This window comes from Sander vitreus, chromosome 24 (genome assembly GCF_031162955.1).
Source record: "Sander vitreus isolate 19-12246 chromosome 24, sanVit1, whole genome shotgun sequence".
NCBI lineage: Eukaryota > Metazoa > Chordata > Actinopteri > Perciformes > Percidae > Sander > Sander vitreus.
Window position 1 is genome coordinate 2,912,005 of NC_135878.1, and position 19,235 is coordinate 2,931,239.

Consider the following 19,235-nt stretch of genomic DNA (forward strand, 5'->3'; position numbering starts at 1 on the left):
AATAATGCCACAAATGCACAATGAAAAACTTTAATTTGCAGAGCGGAATTAATAATATGCAATCAAAACCAACTACACTACATGTGTTTTTTAAAGGCCTACCTGAGATTTCACTTTTTGTGTTCTTGTTTTCACTTTAAAAATATAGAAAATAATTTAAATTTGTAGAAAAAATATGCCATCAATTTCATTTCTTCTCTCTGGTTGCACCATAAAAACTATGGAAGAGTAGTAGTTTTTGTATCTTTGCATCACATACAGTAAGTAAAAAAGACTTACAAATTTAAAATAGTGTTGACATTACAACATGCAAAGCAGTATGACTTTCTATTCCTCCTGTAGATGGCTTTGTGTGCAGCACACAGAGTGAGTCCTTGAGGAGTGTCTTATTGGTCCTCTTGTCTTTTCTTACTGCAAAAGAGAGAACATCACAATCATGCCGAGCCTAGCATTTCTGGCAATTATCATATCAGCCATGTGCCTTAGTTTTACCTCCACCCTGAAGGCTTGGAGGTCATGACCCAGAGTAAATATTCTTTGGCAGCCATCGAGTCCAGCACCTTGTTCACATCACTGGTGAAGCTTCCATCTACATGCCTCTTGCTGAACGCCTCACCGCGCCTGTCCGTTTCAGATCTGAGTAGGTACACATGCACACAATGTAAACACTGCCCATTAAGGGTCAGTAACCCCACAATGTGGACACCTGCCATTCGAACTCTACTATTTGGCCTGCAGTGCAGCAATCATCAGAAAATCATCCTTTTCATTGTGATTATTCTGATAGGTGAATACATTGTGTTGCTTTGATCATTCCATGATTAGTTCATTGTCTGCTGGCATGTTTTGTGTCAAAAAAGAATCATTTCACGCAATCATCACACAGTAGTAACATATCAATCAACGCAGTGCGAAAAGTTCAGGTGATTTATTTTTTTAGCACAACCACAAGGAACATTGAGGGAAACGAAGCAAAGAAAGGGAAAAAGTGGCACATGAAGCAGTTGATTAGCTCTTTCTCTCTGACTCAGTCTCTCTTGTCATGGTGGAATCAGACACAGGCGGGCAGGCCGTTAGGGGTTTTGGTACTGTAGGAGGAGGAGAGGGATCGAGGAACAGCCTACTCTCTTCTGACTTGTCCAGACTTGAGCCGGTTAACAAAGTCTTTGATTGCCTGGTCCTTGAGATAAGAGCTCACGTCACTGGTGAAGGTCCCATCCGCGTGGCGCTTTTCTTCAGCACTAAAAACACACAATGACACTCAGTGAGGGAAATATTTTATATTATTTTTAAATTTTTTAAAAGCTGAAGAGTCTGAAGTAAAAACCTGATCAGGGGACTACATCCCTGTATATCAGTGGTCAAAAGTACATTTTCCCAAGTACGGTGAAGTTCCATTAGTTGTTAGCCGAGGCATTTCCCCTCTAAACTTCTCACATGGGTTAATTTCAATAACTGTTCTAGGCCGAAGAGCCTAATTCAAATTATCCAATATCTTACCAAAAAATGATTAGAGAAAAGTCCAAAAAAATGAATATAAGCCTATATTTTTATTTTTATATTTAAGCCTTTGTTTTCTCTTCTATCGTCTTTCATTAATGATCACCCGACCCCTCAGATTTATCTTGTGACCCTTTGGAGGGCTTGATCCTTAGGTTGGGAACCAAACTAGCTATTGCTTACTGTATATTAAGTTGTTAAAAATAATGCACAGGGTATATTTTACTGCAGAATGAGTACATTTACTTTTTAAGTACATTTATCCGATAATACTTCTGTACTTCTGCACAATTTTGAATGCAAATTGAGTTGCAATGTAATTGAGTATTTTTACATTGTTGTACTGGTACTCAAGTACTACATCCGAGTGCTTCTTCCACCACTGCTGTTTAGCCCCCTAAAAGTTGATTGTAACATCCTGAGCTTTAATTTAACCAGTGTTTGATTATTTAAGAAATAGGGCCAAACAAGACGAAGCTTTTTACAATAGATTCTTATGATCATTTTTAGAATGCATCCCACACTGACCCGCTCCTCTTGTTGTTCATCAGCCACCGGACGAAGTCCTGCGCCTTCATGTCCTCCAGGTATTTGCTGTAGTCGTTTGAGAAAGTTCCCTCCGAATGCCTCTTCATGTTCGACAGCTCCCTCGGCTCATCCACTAATGTGTCGTCTGCCTCAAAGCTGCGGTGCAGGAGAGAGAACACCGTTTGACAATTGCAATGACTTTGAGTTTACACCAATCCAATATAATTTGAACAGTTTATATGACCAAAATATATGGGTTAGGTTTGCATAGAATTCTCCAAAACACTCAAGATGATGCAGACAAATCGTATGTAAAATGCAGCATCTGTATCTTCCATACATATTTTCACCACAGGTGTAAAGCAGTATCAACTTTTCATTTTCTATTCTAGCTCCCATTTTGCTTGGCTACAATTTGTTCTTTTTTTCTACAACAGACTTCCAAATTACTTTGTATTTATAAATGTGATCATCCACATTTACAGCATCATAATTCTTTAGTGAATGACAAGATGTACAGTAGCCTCTATCATCCATAGTTTTAATTCTTCAAATTACGTTTTGCCTTTTATCCTCGTTACTTGGGATACATTTGGGGTCTTTGAAGTAACAACGTTTCAGTGAGTAATGCTTTTGTTGTCATGTCCCCATCATTTAGCAGACTTTGGATGAACTATGGAATTTAACCTAAAATGAGCCACCTATAGCACAATTTCAATTGTGATCCAATTGGTTTCGCGACATAGAATCTTCTATTTCTGTACGCTAAGTATGACGTTTTAATACAGAGCTCCTAAAACTAGTTAAACCTGAAACCAAAGACATAACATAATTCATTTAGATGTGATTTCTCTACCTTAAGCTGTCATCAGCCTCCTGCAGAGGAACCTGCCAGCTGCTCTGGACAAAGCCGAGAACCAGAAGGATACCAGCCAGGGAGTGGATGCTTTTCATGGTTATAACCTACACCACCACACAGACACACAGACAGAGTGTTTTCATATTAGATCAGACAGCTAAAGTTAAAGTGGTTTCGCCGTTGCAACAAAACGCAACTCACCTTTTCTTCTTTCTTTCCAAAGAACGGTGCTGTTAGTTCCTCTGCTTGTTGCTGTCTCTAACCCTCCAATCGAACTTCAGGGGCTTATATACTGTTATAGGAGGAGGAGGATGGGTCTGCTCAGGTGGGCCAATTTTACCACTCTGCATGGTCCACCTGTTACTCTCAACCCATTAGACACGAGCCCCGTCACATCGGCCGAATCAACAAGCCAAGCATTTGTTCAGCAAGGGAAGATGCTATTCATGCGTGAGGCCAGCTGGTACTTAGGTGTTAAGATCAAACAAGCGCAGCTCATCCTGTCCATCATAATGGGAAGTGATAGTGTGCTGTCATATGTGGAAGGTGAGTCAGTATTTGTGGGTTCTTTCCAATCAAATTTAAAAGACGGGGATTATTGACCATTTATTTCATCAGTGGCAGTTATCTCCATTTTTACAAGGGCCATAGTTCAGTAAAGATGCTCTATAAAAGTAACCGTCATATGTTGCTATATATAACAATACAGTAAATCTTGAATATGACTCTCACATACACTCCTGTGTATTTTATTTGTTAAAAAAGATATATCAGCAGTGTGTCAAGGCTGAAATAACACTATTTCTCAGTTAATATTTCCAGAAATTCCCATGGATCCAGCTTTATTCAGTAGGCTACAATGAAGAGTACTGAGTCGACTGTAAAAGAAATAGTCACAATTGTCAGAAATTGAACTTATTTCCCTTTCTCCTTTGTCTGAATTCATTTCACACATGAAGCCCAGTACCTACTTGCCCTCTCAACCACCTCACCTTCTTAAAGAAATATAAGATGGAGTTGGGGCCAGTATTTTCACCATGAAACCCCTCCATAACCTTTACTCTGACAAGACTGAGCCTACAGCCAACATACTCACAATAACAGCGGTGGAAGAAGTATTCAGATCTTTTACTTAAGTAAACGTACTAATACCACACTGTAAAAATACTCTGTTACAAGTACGTAAGTATCATCAGGAAAATGTACTTAAAGTATTAAAAGTAAAAGTACTCAAGGAGAAAAATCCTCACATTTTAGAAACTGGAAATGATCCCAACAGTTCTGTCGATCAACTAAGTGTTTAATGGTCTAATCATTTCAGCTGGACTTGTTATATTGTTGGGTAGTTTAGTTTATAATAAAACATCCTTTTTATAAACTACATGTGTTTTGTGTACACAAATCTCAATTTGTAAAGTAACTAGTAACTAAAGCTGTCAGATTAATGTAATGGAGTAAAAAGTACAATATTTCTCTCTGAGATATAGTGGAGAAAAGTAGAAAGTGGCATGAAAAGAAAATACTGAGGTGAAGTACTATCATTGTACTAAACTAAGATGTTAACATGTTAAACATCAGCATTTTATAATTGTCATTGTGAGCATGTTGGCATACTGACGTTAGCATTTAGAACAAAGCTGCTAGCATGACTGTAGACTATGTTATGTATATTATTATTATTATTATTATTAGTATTATGTTCTGTTGGAAAATTCAACAATAAAGGCTATCATTGATGATTCCCCCTCAAACTGAAAAAATAACATGATATCTCAAACAAAGAGTTCTCATTGTTGAATTCTTTATTTTATGAAACAATTATTACATCAAACAGTCAACAATCTAATACATTTTGTAAAATTGATCAAATTACTTTTACAATTACTTTACAATACTGTAAAAACTATGTCCAAGTAGTACAAGTAGTTACACTTTCATGTCATTATTGTAGCCTATGTCTTGTTCCCCAGGTCAAATATAGTTAAATTCACAAAACAAACTTTGAAAAGAAATCCACATTTGAAGTATTTGTAGTACAAGTAAACATGTAAGTTATCATTTCCAGAGAAGCAGCTTTTTTTCTGACTTGATGCATGATAAAATTGACTTGGACCACTTTTTACTTTCCTGACATTTGGAGAACTAAAGACTTAAAGACTTTGTCAAAAATGTTTGTTTTATTCACATGAGGTTGTGAAAAGAGATATTTGTGACCCAGTGGACTTTATGCAAAGCACCTCTGTAGGAAGTGGCTCATGTGGGTGTAGACGTGTTGATTGGCTGAGCCGCCAAGCCCATGATCCTTGTCTGTGTACCACTGAAAGAAAAAGGGACATTTGTTTATTATTTTAAGTCTTCCAGTCATTCCACTTTGGAGTTTCAAGATAACTTACCATCGCCTCAAAGTCCACCTGCTCGTCCACTAGAGCTTCAGAGATCTCGGCTGCCTGCTGGAAATGAACATTGTCTAGAAAACATAACAAAAACAAAAAGAAATTAACAAGGTTTTCAATGCAATCCGCCCATTTTAGTCAAGAAAGGTCACCAAAGACTTGACCACAGTCTTTTCCAAAATACTACTTCAAGTGTCACACGTGGAGAGTTTGATCTGATGATAGCGCTAGATAGGTCAACAAAATCCTAAATCCTATTATTAATTATGGCACTGCATAACTCACCATCAGCTGTTCCATGAATCAGAAGATACTGCACTGAATGGAAATTCTTGGCCCTGGCAGTTACTGTTGAGTTCTGCACACAATCAGATTTTTTTGTTTATTGGTGAAAACAGGCAATAGCATAACTAATAATGACCGTCAGATACAAGAGACAGTCATAACATCACATAATATGTGTGAAACTTACAGTGTAGGCAAGAGAATTCTGTGAGGGCTCCATCATGTAACGCTCTGTGTAGATGGAATCTGGAATCACATCATGTGTGCCATTAAAGTGAGTGTGTTAGGTATGGGAGGTTGTTAACATCAAGAACTTAAAAAGACAACAAAAAAAATACCATAATATTCCCATTTGGACACTGGAGCGACCGCCATTCCACATTTAAAAACTCCACTTCCTGATCCCAAGGCCATTGACGTCACATATCCACCATAAGACTGTGAAGAAAAAAAAAAAAAGCTCAATTCTGTAGCTCATCCTAGCCCTTTAGTAAAGACTAAGCACACTGACAGCAGGGTGAAACATTAACTCATTTCAGAGCCATTTATTGCCCTCCGAACTATGAAATAGCACATATGCACTGCATATTGCTTAAGAAACAAAGATTATCAAGGTGTTTCATTTTTGATAACAGTTTCTGTTTAAAAACACTTATTCTTTAACAAAACAGTTTGAATACAAGTCTTTGAGAACTTACCCAGCCCCAAATAGCAACTCTGTCTTTGTCTATGAAGCCCATTTTGATGAATTCCCTAAAATATATATAAAAAAAGACAATTATCTCAATAAGGACACTACATTACAAGAATGACAATTGGCCTTCTGATCATCATAGTAACTTGGTGATGCTTATGACATTTCCTGTGTGTATGTCTGTGTCCTGGGCACATTTCAACCACAGAAACAAGTCAGATCCAGTTTTATCAAGCTTTCCTGGGAAACAGAGGGTGAAGCTGTTTGTTCGAGCGAAGATGCATTGACTTGTCTAAACTGGTCCTTGCTTTCCTTACCTGGCTGCTGTTATCTGATCTTCCACCTCATAGGTTCCCAGACGTTTGTAGATTGCATGCATTAACTTGTCGCCTTGGTAACCGCTTCCTCTTCCGTCAAAGCTTGCGACGATGATTTTCTCAGTGCTGGCCAGGTAGGTGGACCAGCTTACCCTGTAGACGAAGTCTGCTTTCTGACTGCAGGGACCAGCATACCTGGGAGGTTGGGCAAATCAGTATCAGTTTATGAACTCTTTTGAAAATCATTTTTAATTTTTTTTCTTTTCTTTTTTTTAAAAAATAAATTCTTACACATCTATTAGTAAAGGGTACTTCTTGGATTCATCAAAGCCAGGGGGCAAAAACATCTGATACCAGAGATCTGTCAAAAATATGAACAGTCAAGATGTAAAGAAATTATTCCCAGTTAGTTAAAAGAGTGTTAAAGAAAAATGTTCTTTATTATTTTAAAGTAGTAGAATTCACTTACTGTGTCCTTCAAGTTTGATGGAGGACCGGCGCATAGTGGGCATTTGGATGTCAGCTATCAGGCTGCTAAATTCTTTGTTGTCCTCCAAAACATTTAACTCTACAAAATATAAAAATAGAGAAGGCTCATTCAAATAACATTTTCTCCTCCTTGATATGATTGTTAGATTTAATTTCAAATTTGTGGAATACCTTTATTTTTCCTAGTATCCATGAGAGCATAGAAAGGAATGCCAGGACCTTTGTGTAAAAGTTCCAATAATATTAGCTATTTTATATATTTTTAAATATAATACTTACAATACAAACAATAACTAATATATTACAGAATATATCAATAATACAGACATTGGTGTATTGCACAAATAAGAGGCATAGGAAAAAAAAAAAATAAACAAACTAACCACTGCAGCTCATACGGTAGAATGAGGCATTGTGGCTGAAGTAGGCAGAGTTATACTGACAGTCTTCTCCACGTAATGCACAAGTCAGACACTCGGTCCCTTGATTGGTCAACCTGACACACACACACACACACACACACACACACACACAAACACTTTAAGTCTAAAGAAATGCTTTCTAATCAAACAGTGTCTTTAAATAAAACACAAACACTAACATAATAAAGACCCTTACTTGTAAACATTCCTTCTTCCTGGTTTGCCCCCTTGATTACTTGAATAATATCTGTGGAATAATTGGTATAAATGAGTGGGGTGGAAATTTCAGACTGTAGCAAAGGAGGAATTCAGCTCATGGGATATCACAGTTTTATCTCTAACTCCATCATAACTTAACGACAATCTCAACGTTTCCAGAGACACCAAAAATGTTTGGGAAAGTGCATAAAGTGATGCATCCAGATCTAGATCTAGAATATTTCCATTTGATGAAAAGTTTAGGTTTTATTAAAGCATTGTAAATAGCAGCACAAATTATAATACATGTATGCAGATGATGCAACAACTTACACACTATCCGCAGTTACTTTCAAAATGTCAATGACTTCCCATTCTCCAGTGGTGATTGCTTTAGCTGTGCCCTGCATGATGAGTCAGAACAGAATGTGTGTAGGTGATTACATGCTACAGAAAAATATTGATGATATTGTGACTTAAAAAGAGCTTATTTTGCCCATGTGATTCTGAAATGAATCAGTCTACCTACCCCGAGCACATGATGGATGTGCTTGTACCCTTTAGTGTCACTCATCAACAAGTAATAGCTGTTCTTGTCTGCGGCAAAAACTGGTTCTGGTGGAGAGAACTAGGAAGAACAAGTATATTATTATCATATATTTTCTCCTACTTCTGTACTTTGTCTGTGGCTCTCAGCTACACACCTATTCATTTCTACTGAGAATGTAAAACTTTAAAAAAACAGCTCACAAATATATATATATATATATATATATATATATATATATATATATAGTTTCATAAAAATAAAATAAAAAAAGGTTCAGCAATTTCTAAAAAACAGTTGGACACGGGAAATGGTGCATGTGTTGGGGACTATTTTTAGCAGCTGGTTTACCCACATCTGGTGCTCTAGTGAGTATGTCTGACAGCAGAGAGGTATATGTGGAATTGAGTCAGAATCAACTACAGTATGCAACAGTGTGGCTCACTGATGTGTTTTCAATCATTTTTGGACAACAATGGATCTCTTTGGCACATATGAATAGATACGTCAAGCTTTGGATAGACATGCAATATTTGTAACATTCATTGTTGTTTTTGGTCTTTTCAGGGAATTGATAAAAAGAAAAGTATAGAATGTCCTTTAACAGTGTACTGGACTTACCCGTCCAATCCAACCCGTGGGACTGTGTACCTCCAGATGCTGTAAAAAGGAATACAATAAGTTTTTACAGCTGCACTAAGATAGATTTTATATATAGATACAATATACCAGATCGTATCAGTCTAAACACTAAGAGACGTTGCGACACAGAACTACATTGTACTGTTAAGTTTATATGTAGGTCTTGGTATATTCTATCTCAAGAACTGCTATTGGATTCTCATGAAATGTTGTAGAAACAACTGTGGTCTCTTATCCTCCCTTTCAGTAAAAAGTGCTGTAGGATTTATTGCTATTGAAATGGGTTGGTTCTCTGTGTGACACCAGTGTAAAATGGCATGCCATAAATTGTTCTAATGTAGAAAAATAACATGAAATAATTGTTCATAACATCATGTTTTTACCTCAACAGGATCCCACTTGACTCCACTAAAATTGTAGATCTGAAGGATGAGGTGGTTTTGTACTCTCTTCAGCCATTGAACAGCTATTTGTTCATCCGTCACCCAAGTTACAGTGGCCAAGTAGTGCTCACTGAGGACAAGAAAAAATGAAATACAATATGACACCGGTAAGCTCCTATCTTTTTCTGATTCCCTTCCCTGATAGCAGGAGGCAACATTTGTTACTCAGATTTGGTGCAACATTTAACCATTTTTTTTACCACTTGAGAATTGATCAGAATTGTCCAAAATCTCTTCAAAATACCAAATTTTGAGTCTGTTCGGTGTGTTCCGTGCCGTCGTCCGTCGGAGGAGCTGTTGGCCTTTATTTTGGCCGACCCGACATGCTCAGTCAGAGACAGGGCAGTCGGGACTCACCCGGAAATAGCGTGTAGGATGAGCGTGACTAAGCCTCTCAAAATCTGTGGAAAATCTTTTAAACTGACCTTTGTCGATCTGAAATGAAGACAGATTCAGCAACTGCACGGCCTATTTCTTGCTTAAAATGTTTTCAGAAACACGTTTCGGTGAACTATTTTAGTACAATATGAGATTGTATTCTGAACAAGCCGCCATGACAGTCTGGCTGTAAATTTCCGGAGAAAAAAGACCCACGTTATGCGTTCGTCCTATCAACTGCCGGTTTTTACTTTCTGGGAAACAATACAGAAAAGCGCTGCCTGCTGCTATGGAGACGTATTACGTTTTGCGCACACGCAGAGCGTATGCTCAAGTCGGCATCGCCTCAGTGTGTTTTGAGGCATTTTTTTGGACCTCGGGGACCCGACTGATCGGTCCGACTGTCTTTTCTGCCGACGGTCGGCCATCTGGTTGGTGTGTAACAGCTCTTAAGGTGAGAGGTCAATGGACCCCTGTGAAAATGCCCATGACAAGCTAGTATGACACCACTGGGTTCATTAGATTAGCAAGTTTCATATGACACTAATACCTTCCCTCTATGTTAAAAACTGAAAGAGTTGGCCGGGCCCGCTGGCAGGTCGTCAGTTTGTTAAGATGTTAACAGAAAAATAGAGGCTGTTTTATTACCTTGTGTTGAGTGAGGCTGGAACAAAAACTTCAGTAATTGTTGTTGTGTTGTCAGTGTCCACAACAAACAGTTTCACACTAGGGTTGGGAGTTCCTGGCTGCACAATAAAAGAATGTAAGATACACTCATTGACATACAACAATGCAATGATCCCAGTGAAAGCTTGTTAGAGTCAAACAAGCCCTGGAGGGATGTCCTACAGTACCTTTGGATAAGGAATGGAAACAGTGCTGGGGTACTGGTACTCGCCATACCAGGAGTACTCTATAGTGTGGACCTCTGTGTCATTGAACTCAGCATAAGCCACATACTTCCCTCCAGGTGACCACCACAGTCCCTGAGTGGATGAGAACATCTCCTCTGGAAGGGGGAAAGCGTGAATCTGATTAAGGATTACTAAATTCGGATTCAGGACCATGGGGGTCAGGTTTGGGATTCAATTCCCACTACAAAAAAAATATCAACGTTGTCGTATGTTTTTACTGCATCTGAAACATTTCATCAGTCCTCTATTGGGTAATTATTTAACCGTCTAACTCACAAAAAAGCATTGTCATCCAAATTTATTTCCTATGTCCTGACTTGGCATGCTAGAGAAGCAAGATTTCACAATAACATTTCACACATTTATGGTCAATTTGTATTGTATTTTATTGTTTATTGTATTGTATTGAAATGTCACATCACCATCTCCTGATTAGAAAATGTGTTAAATATATATCAAGACAATATATGTGTGCGTTGCAAATACATAACATTACACAATTTACATACATTAAATATACAAATGCTGAAGTGAAACTACTCCAACAATTACAATTTACTCAAAAAAGTAGCTACATGTAATGGATTAAATGTAACTAAGAAGTTTAAAAGTGAAAATCCAAGTACACCAAAATAGTACTTAAGTACTAACCCCCCCGCCTGATGTTTTGTATGTTTGTATCCTATCATTCATGTCTTTGTGTCTTATTTTGTGCCACTTACCCTCGTACACCCAGTCCGGGATCCCATTTAAAATCAGATTCTCCTTGCCAGTAAAGGTGACTTGATGTGGGGCCGATGTAGCGTTGGTCTTTATATACACATTATTTTCCCAAACGTAGGCCTGAAAATACATAATGATTTGTTTTCTGAACCCTCACAAACCCAGATTAAACCCTTGTTGCTCTGCTAAAGTGTTTGGGAAAGATTGTGCTTGATCACCTCATCAATCACCCACTTCAAAGCCAAAACTGTCACTCAAAGTTCTACTCGTACAACCAATCTTTTTTGTGTGTCCAAGCTTACCAGTTTGTGCCCTTCAGGAGACCAGGCAAAGTACTGGATTTCTTCAGGAATGTCAGAGGGTGTCACAAATGTGCTGAAATGAAGTAAAAAGAAGAAGATATTTGGGGAACTGTAGTGAGCTTTACTTATGTGCTGTATTATTATTTTATTTCAGAAGAAATATTCTTAAATAATCTACTTTGCATGCATAACATACCATTTGGTGGATGCTCTTAACTGGAGTGCATTGCATTATTATAAGTGCATACATTTAACTGTCCATAGAAAGCCACATAATGAACACACATAATAGTTCAGGTACTTACTGAAAGTTCCGGTCATAAAGTGAATATGTAGCTGTAAATGAATGCCGCCACAGCTAATGGGACAAAAGAACCACAACACCGTGGTGTGAACACTTTAGCTTTGAATATGCATCAGATTAATGTGAATAAAAGCTTAGTGTACCTTGGAATGGTTGCTTATGAATGCAACATATCTGTGGTCAGCAGACAGCTGGTAATCATAAGCGCCTTTTTCGTTCTGTTTTGGAAAAAAGAACGCTGTTGTGAGAGTTTCACTGCCCATGGCCTCACAGACAACACTGCATTTGCTTTGATTGATATGTATAGTTTTCGTGCTGATTTAATGTGGTTTATGTTGCTTACACAAAAGAAGCACACAGATGCACACAAGCGGGGTGACTTACAAACTTGTCTCTGCTCAAGAACTCTGACACCACTCCTGTGACGATGTTGTGGAGGAATACTGAGCCCTGGGACTTATTCAAATACTCATTATCTGTGGAGGAAGATGACAAAAATACCGTAATTTAGAATAAAATATTGGATTTAAAATGGAGTGTGCAAATCCCTAAAGACGTCAGCTAACCGGTTACACTTTATAACAAGGGTTTAAACATGCTTAAGTAACAAATGTATGAATTGTGATTATTTAGGAATTAATGATGGATGTATCATGAATTCCTGCTGCTCGCCATTAAGAAATGATCATGCCACTATATGTTTATGTAATTGGTTAAAGGGCAACTTCACATATTTTACATACAAAGTTTAGTTTACGCGTCACAAGGAGTACTTAGTAGGTAGCCTATAAACAATATAATAGCCATTAATTTGGTATCAATTATATTAACAGTCATTAATGGATCATCCATTAAGTGTTAACCAATCACATGAAGTCATTGTGACGTTATCATACCTTAATGGTGAGCAACAGGAATGCATGATATATCCTACATTAATTCATGTATTAAATCACGTCTTGCATTAGTTAAGGATGCGTTTTTTTTTTATCCTTATAATAGAGTGTTATGACAAAAAGTCCATGTATACATCCCATAAATACATGAACACACAGACAGACACTTGAATGAGGGGATTGATCGAAGTGAATTAGTAACTAGACAAAGGAGAACCATGTAGCTGATAGATAAAAAGCACCCTCAGAGACACATTGACAGTTTAGACAGTACAGTACACGTGTGGTTGAAATCAATGTCATCATGTTCCACCTCCCCCATCTCTCCTTTTTACAGGTTTCATTCTCCCACCTGAGATCCACCTCAAGCTGATGGACTTTGGTTTCAGCGAACTGTTGAAGACATCCTCCAGGGTGAACGTTCTCATGTTCTGGTCCCCCTTCTGCTTCTCTGAAACACGTTAGAGAGTTAGAACCTGACTGGGGCTGGAAGGTTACAGGGTATGGATATGATATCATACACATCATCATCATCATCATCGTTATCATCATAAAAGAAGCTAAGTACTGTAAAGGCTGTAACAGATAATGACGAGTGGAATATTGCTTACGTCAGTGTGTGTTTGGGGGTAATTATGGGAATTGTCATAGTGTGTACTGAGTGAGGATGAAACTTTTGAAAGGCACTCACATGTTGTATCAGAGAAATGAATGCTCTCGTTGTGATGTCATACCCTGATTTCCACCAGTACATGTGTTTTCATTCTTAGATGGAAAACGGTCCAAATGGATCATGCGTAATGACGCGTGCGTAACTTTTTTTCCGGATGTGTTTAAAGGTCCGTCGGAACACAAATGATGCATTAATATCAACATTTAATAGCAAAGACTCACCTTGCATATACATAACCGTGGGTACCGCTATCAAAGTGACGACCGCTGCTACCCCAACGACTCCGAGGAGCACCTTTCCGATTGAAACCTGCGCAGAGTTGAACGGACAAAAGTCAGAAAAGTGCACCAAAATGCTGCTTGCGAGGCATACGCCAGACGCCAACATAACATCGATATGTATGTATTAACAAACCAGCACCATTGTTTCTGCGCGTCGGTGTGTCACCAATATCCGTCCAAATCACGCGCGGAAAACACTGAAGTTATGCGATCGGCTGGCTGTTAAATATTATCTCAGCGGAAGTTCCAAAGGTGGGACAATAACTGTCCAGCGGAGTAAAGTTCGTCAGTTTTGATGGTGTTCCAGTGTTTAGAGGAAGCGTGCAACTTGCTTGTAAGGCTGTTCCCCAAGCTCTCCACTATTCAAAACATGTATTTATTCATAGGCTACGGCCATCTCCCTGAACATATGACCAAATAACGTTTAGAAAGACTTTCCTTATACATTTGGTAACCATTATTCTACTTGTAAACTTCCATTCATATAGCCTTAAATAAGTTTCATTTTTGTTCAAAACCGCAAGACGTTTGTACTGTCTATTAACAATTATTGTCTTATTCCATTGACTTATTCCGTTTAATGAGTGAATAGAATGAAATGGTCATGGTATGGCTAAGTAGACCAGTACAGTAACTAGAAACAGGCCGGCAGTGATTCATGATACTTTGTTTTGTTACTGTCATCCAGCTGTTATACAGATGTAGAAGGACTATTAACATATCCCATGGGACCTCCACACCGCGCCACTCCCTCTCGTCTGCTTAGCTGTCACTTTCCATATGAGGACAACTCTATTCAACTGTCAAATCAGGGCACCCTTTAAATGAATCTTGCCATGGGATCACCATGATGCCAAATCAGGCCAGGGGCATAAAGTGGGGGGCCCGTTCCCTACTTCCTGCGCCCCTACTTTCGGAGCTCTTGCTCGCCACACTACACACCTGTAAAGTTCCGTGACTATCTTGTATGTTTGCAGTTATTTTTTTCCTTCCTTGTGCCCAGAACTAACATTGCATTCTGGGATCATACTATTACATACATACGGTTGCTATTTTAATCTGATTATCTGCAGTAAATGTATATAATAAAGTAACCATTTGTCTACATGTCAACATTCTTACTCTTTTAAAATTAAAACTCTAGTGCGTAACTTTGTGATATTAATGAACGTCCGTTACATTCAAGCCATTGCCAAATGAGTTGATACAAAGCTAATTAAGACTATCAGCTCCACACACCTCTCTCTAGATTTCTCAGTATGACTATGTTCAGGAGATTGTGGTGACTTTCCCGCGCAGAAACTCGAGTGAAGATAATGACCTCTTCTGACCAGTCCGTCATGTTTTTTTTAATCCTCCGTGTCCTCCTTGGCTACTAGCAACTGAAGGATATTCAGTGGCTACCAGCACACTGGGAGCTCCCACTCCAGACTTCCATTTGCTAATTTACTAATTTAAAGTTAGACATTGTTGATTTTCCAAAAGGTTATATGAATATCTTCAGGCTCAATGCGCTTAAATTTCCCAATTTTTAGGCCGAGAAAAAAGGAAGTAGCCTTTCGTACATTCAAGTACATTTTATTAGTTAATTCCTGGCTGAGTAGAGAACATTCGTAGAAAACAGATTTTAGCAGTAGCATGTAGGGAAACTGACGATGTAAACTGAATTTGATTTCTTATGTACAGTTTGTAGCTGTGATGCAGAATAAAAAATCTGCTGAATTTAGCAGACTGTTTCTGCTTAGGGTGGAGATGTGTGAATGTTATTAAGTGTGCGTTTTATTTTATTTTAAGTTGTTTAAGATCTGCGGGGAATTCTGTGGAGTTCTGCATCCGCAGATTCCATGTGGCCCTGGAGTCCCAGTACTCAGGTGCTGAATAACATTGAGGTATGACCAGTCCACCACTGCCTCAGATAACTTTACGCTAGTGTTTGATGGCTGATAACAGCTGGGACGAAGGTTAATAAACAGATCCATAAATGCCGTACAATGCATACACTGTGTTTACATAATCATTAATAGGCTATTCTTCTTGTTTTGGTCTAGTTCCTGAAGGCAGCGTGAGAACTATGTCAGTGAACTGTGACACGAGGTTGGAAACTCAAAAAACAGCATTTTATAAGAATGATATTAGATTTTTGACATGACACCGTAAAAGCACACTTTGGAACAGGGGGTTTAAAAAAAATAAAGTCAATTTTAGTCCATGTCGCCACAGTCTGGAAGTTTTCACCTTTGTACATACTGCAAGTGCTGACCAGTCACGGTCAATGCTAAAAGCCTGTTAAAAGCATAACAAATATAAAGCTGTGCCTTTATGTGGAATAGACATCATATTCTGCACTTGTTCCCCTCATACCGGACATCCTCAGCAAACAAATAGACAGTGGATGTCTTCCCTAATGCAGCACAGCTTGTTTGAAGAGCATTAACTCCATTTACCTGACACTAAGAACAACTGACACCATTTATAGGTGTCACTTTGGACACATTTTGTCTTATTGGACAGATGTAGTGTTGGTGTGTGGATGACGTACGACAGAAAACAAACGTAAAACCGGCGTACGGTCATTTCCACGCAAAGCTCGGCATTTTTCAATATGGACCTGAGCGGAGGCTACGATCAAATCTCACGTCAAGTTTAAACTCGTGTACGCACGTTTTCGAGTCAGTGTGGACTTGCGGTGCAGCATATAATCAGTTCAGCAGGAGAAGTAGAAGTCATCAGTTGATCACTTATCAGCAATGGCAGATCTGGCTCTTATAGAGGACCTCTATGCGCCGGTAACAGTGCACACGTACGCGCACGGGCCACGGTGGAGCGCTCCATCGGATTGATTAAGGGCAGATGGCTCTGTCTTGCATCCCTACTATACACGCCAGAAAAAGTCTGCAACATAGTTTTAGCCTGTGGGGTTCTGCACAACATCGCAGAAAACAGGGTGCCACAAATGTAGTGATGGAGCCAGATGACCTGATACCAGCTCACGGTTGCCTGGCTCTGACTCATGAAAAAAAAGAGTAAAACGAGTAAAATAAAAGACACTGCATAAACTCCGCTACTGTACTGTACACCTACATGTAGGCCTAAGAGATTGCAATATAAGCCTGTATATTACTATTAGGACTATATGTCAAGGATGTATAAATTAAATAAACTTCAGCTGGAGCCCGATTTACCACCGCAACACTGTTGACTGCATCAGTGATCTCTTTCCATTCAGAATTCTTTCTACAGCCTTTAATAGTTTTCAGGCTGCCAAATAATACACACATTAGTGCAAATGAACCTGAGACATCAGGGTTTCAGTCTCCACCTCTGAAAAGTGCCGATTCTTAGCCGGATTACGTCTCGCCATGTCGTAAATTGTAGGGGCGAGGCCTCAAAACCGAGAATATATTGGGGCGTGATATTTAATTACGATCGTTCCCAGCCGCTGCATTTATCAACGTACGACCGTCCTTACGCTCTGATTGGTGTGATACGAACGTTTTATAAATCACACGTGAAGCCTGTCGTAAGATGATGTCTGCGCTCATATCTGCGCTGGTTTCTACGTTAGGTTGATAAATGAGGGCCAAGGAGAGAGAGATGGGGCAGAGAAAAACAGAGGGGAGAATGAATGAGAAAGGAAACAGCCATTTATGTATTACAGAGATTGAGGACAAGCTCGTTCTTTGTGAACTCATCTTAAAACTGCCACTGGACCTGCACCAAAAGAAATAGCCCATTACACCGGCTGAAATATAACATATCATAATTCAAATGCAACACTTGTGATTTGCCTCACAAAGACACATTTAACTCAGTTAAATGTTGCACATATTAAATAGAACTGTGGTGTACAATCATTTGTCATAGCTACACCACATGGTACTGTTTATATCCTGCACTTAATATTGTACTTGAAAATCTTAAGCAGTTATTATAAGAGAAACGTCCAGTGTTTATTCACTTGGAAAAACTCGCACTGGGTTTTGATTTCAACAGCTGTGTCCGGGTCAGTGCTGTAATTGCATTCTTGGCTTGAGCTTTAATAACGTTGGAGTGGAATTTGAAAGTTATTGTGTGGGAGAACCTTAAAGCATTGTTCTGTACTGTAGCAGCAGCTGACCTCAACACTGTCTTTTACATTAGTTAGAAGTACTCTGATCTTTTATTTAAGTAAAAGGACCAATACAACAATGTAAAAATACAAAATTTCATTAAAAGTCCTGCACTCAAAATCCTAATAAAGTAAAGTATAGAAGTACTATTAACGTAGTTGTTACTCTCGAGGGAACACTGGGGTTAATTCCTGCTTCCTACAGTAAGTATTCATAAGTGGTGGAAGATGTTTTCATCACTCAATCCTTCAACAATATAAAAATAATCACGATACATTTTTTACAATAAACATTTACAATAAAAGTCCTGCATACAAAAATCAGATGAAGTAGACTACATACTAACAATTATCAAAACAAAACTTAAAGTAGCTGCTACACTCATTTATATTCATTTTGTGGAGCTTTTTACCACTCAAACAAGGAGGTCCAAGGAGCTCCAACTTGACACTGCTTTTGTGTGTGTGTGTGTGTGTGTGTGTGTGGGTTTTTTTTTTACAAGAAATTAAGGAAAAGTTTATGTCTGCAGATTTTAAATATTGTGATCTTGAGGAAGACACATTTAAAGTCATGCCATAATGTGACTTTAATGTTAATAATTCTTATTAAACCTGTGTAGGGTTTTCCTACAAGCTCTCACATATAGATGTTATCAAGAGTATTACAACATATTTACCTTCATAGCTGCCAGTTTATGCTCTCATAAGCCCGCACCACTATCAGCACCATTCACACTTGCACTAATCTAACTGTTAAAGCAGTTTCAGTGTATGAGCGTCAGCATGTCACCTCCCACCACAGATGTTTGTTTAAGTTAGAGCTGTGCGACACCACAGAGCTTAACAGGAAGTTGTGGCATCCTTGTAACTTCTGATACATTTATATCACAGTTGACTATCTTCAACATCATACATGCTTTGTGAGCATTTCATATTTTTTGTCAAGCTTTTTTTTTTCAAGGTTAATAAAGCAGAGGATGAAGATTGATGAAGATAAACTATGATATTCCATATGAAGTGTAGCTAATAGTTTAAATTGCCCCATATGTTTATTTTGTTTTCTTTTATTGTATTCCACTTCATGTTTCTCTTCATTGTGTTTTTGTAAGTGTAAGGTATTTCTTTGCCTGATTTAAAGCACTTGAAGTGGTCTATGCTTCTGTTTGAAAGTTGCTATACAAATAAACTCTGCCTGCCTTACCTCACGTGATAGAATTAAAATACATTTGGTCTTTTCTTTATATAGCAAAAGTTTCAAAAGCACCATCTAGTTGTGGCAGGAAGCCATGCAGGACAGCCAAATATTCTTCCTAAAATAAAAAACTTTAAAAACATTTTA

At 38.4% G+C, this 19,235-nt stretch overlaps 2 protein-coding genes across 3 annotated transcripts; both read right to left on the bottom strand.

Annotated features, from left to right (window-relative positions):
* Positions 1-16: 16 nt before the first annotated feature.
* Positions 17-3,170, bottom strand: LOC144512775 (glucagon-1-like). The gene is made up of 6 exons (XM_078243697.1): positions 3,089-3,170; positions 2,885-2,991; positions 2,029-2,184; positions 1,125-1,241; positions 493-636; positions 17-411 (listed from the first exon to the last, which is right to left on the bottom strand). Exons 2-6 carry the CDS (start codon positions 2,980-2,982, stop codon positions 387-389), a joined length of 540 nt encoding a protein of 179 aa, XP_078099823.1. The 5' UTR covers positions 2,983-2,991; positions 3,089-3,170; the 3' UTR covers positions 17-386.
* A 1,824-nt stretch (positions 3,171-4,994) lies between these two features.
* On the bottom strand, positions 4,995-18,679 carry LOC144512895 (dipeptidyl peptidase 4-like). Of its 2 annotated transcripts, none has more exons than XM_078243863.1 (26): positions 18,574-18,679; positions 13,729-13,816; positions 13,187-13,285; positions 12,323-12,414; positions 12,082-12,156; positions 11,940-11,992; positions 11,635-11,707; positions 11,332-11,452; positions 10,550-10,704; positions 10,344-10,441; positions 9,258-9,387; positions 8,854-8,892; positions 8,215-8,313; positions 8,019-8,089; positions 7,684-7,734; positions 7,449-7,561; positions 7,237-7,284; positions 7,046-7,144; positions 6,868-6,937; positions 6,577-6,771; positions 6,264-6,318; positions 5,904-6,003; positions 5,753-5,811; positions 5,566-5,638; positions 5,281-5,354; positions 4,995-5,204 (listed from the first exon to the last, which is right to left on the bottom strand). In XM_078243863.1, the coding sequence occupies exons 1-26, from the start codon at positions 18,577-18,579 to the stop codon at positions 5,112-5,114; spliced, it is 2,229 nt and encodes a 742-aa protein (XP_078099989.1). In that variant the 5' UTR covers positions 18,580-18,679; the 3' UTR covers positions 4,995-5,111. The 2 variants fall into 2 exon arrangements, with proteins under 2 accessions (XP_078099989.1, XP_078099990.1); XM_078243864.1 differs by lacking the exon at positions 18,574-18,679 and adding an exon at positions 13,928-14,138.
* Positions 18,680-19,235: the final 556 nt, after the last annotated feature.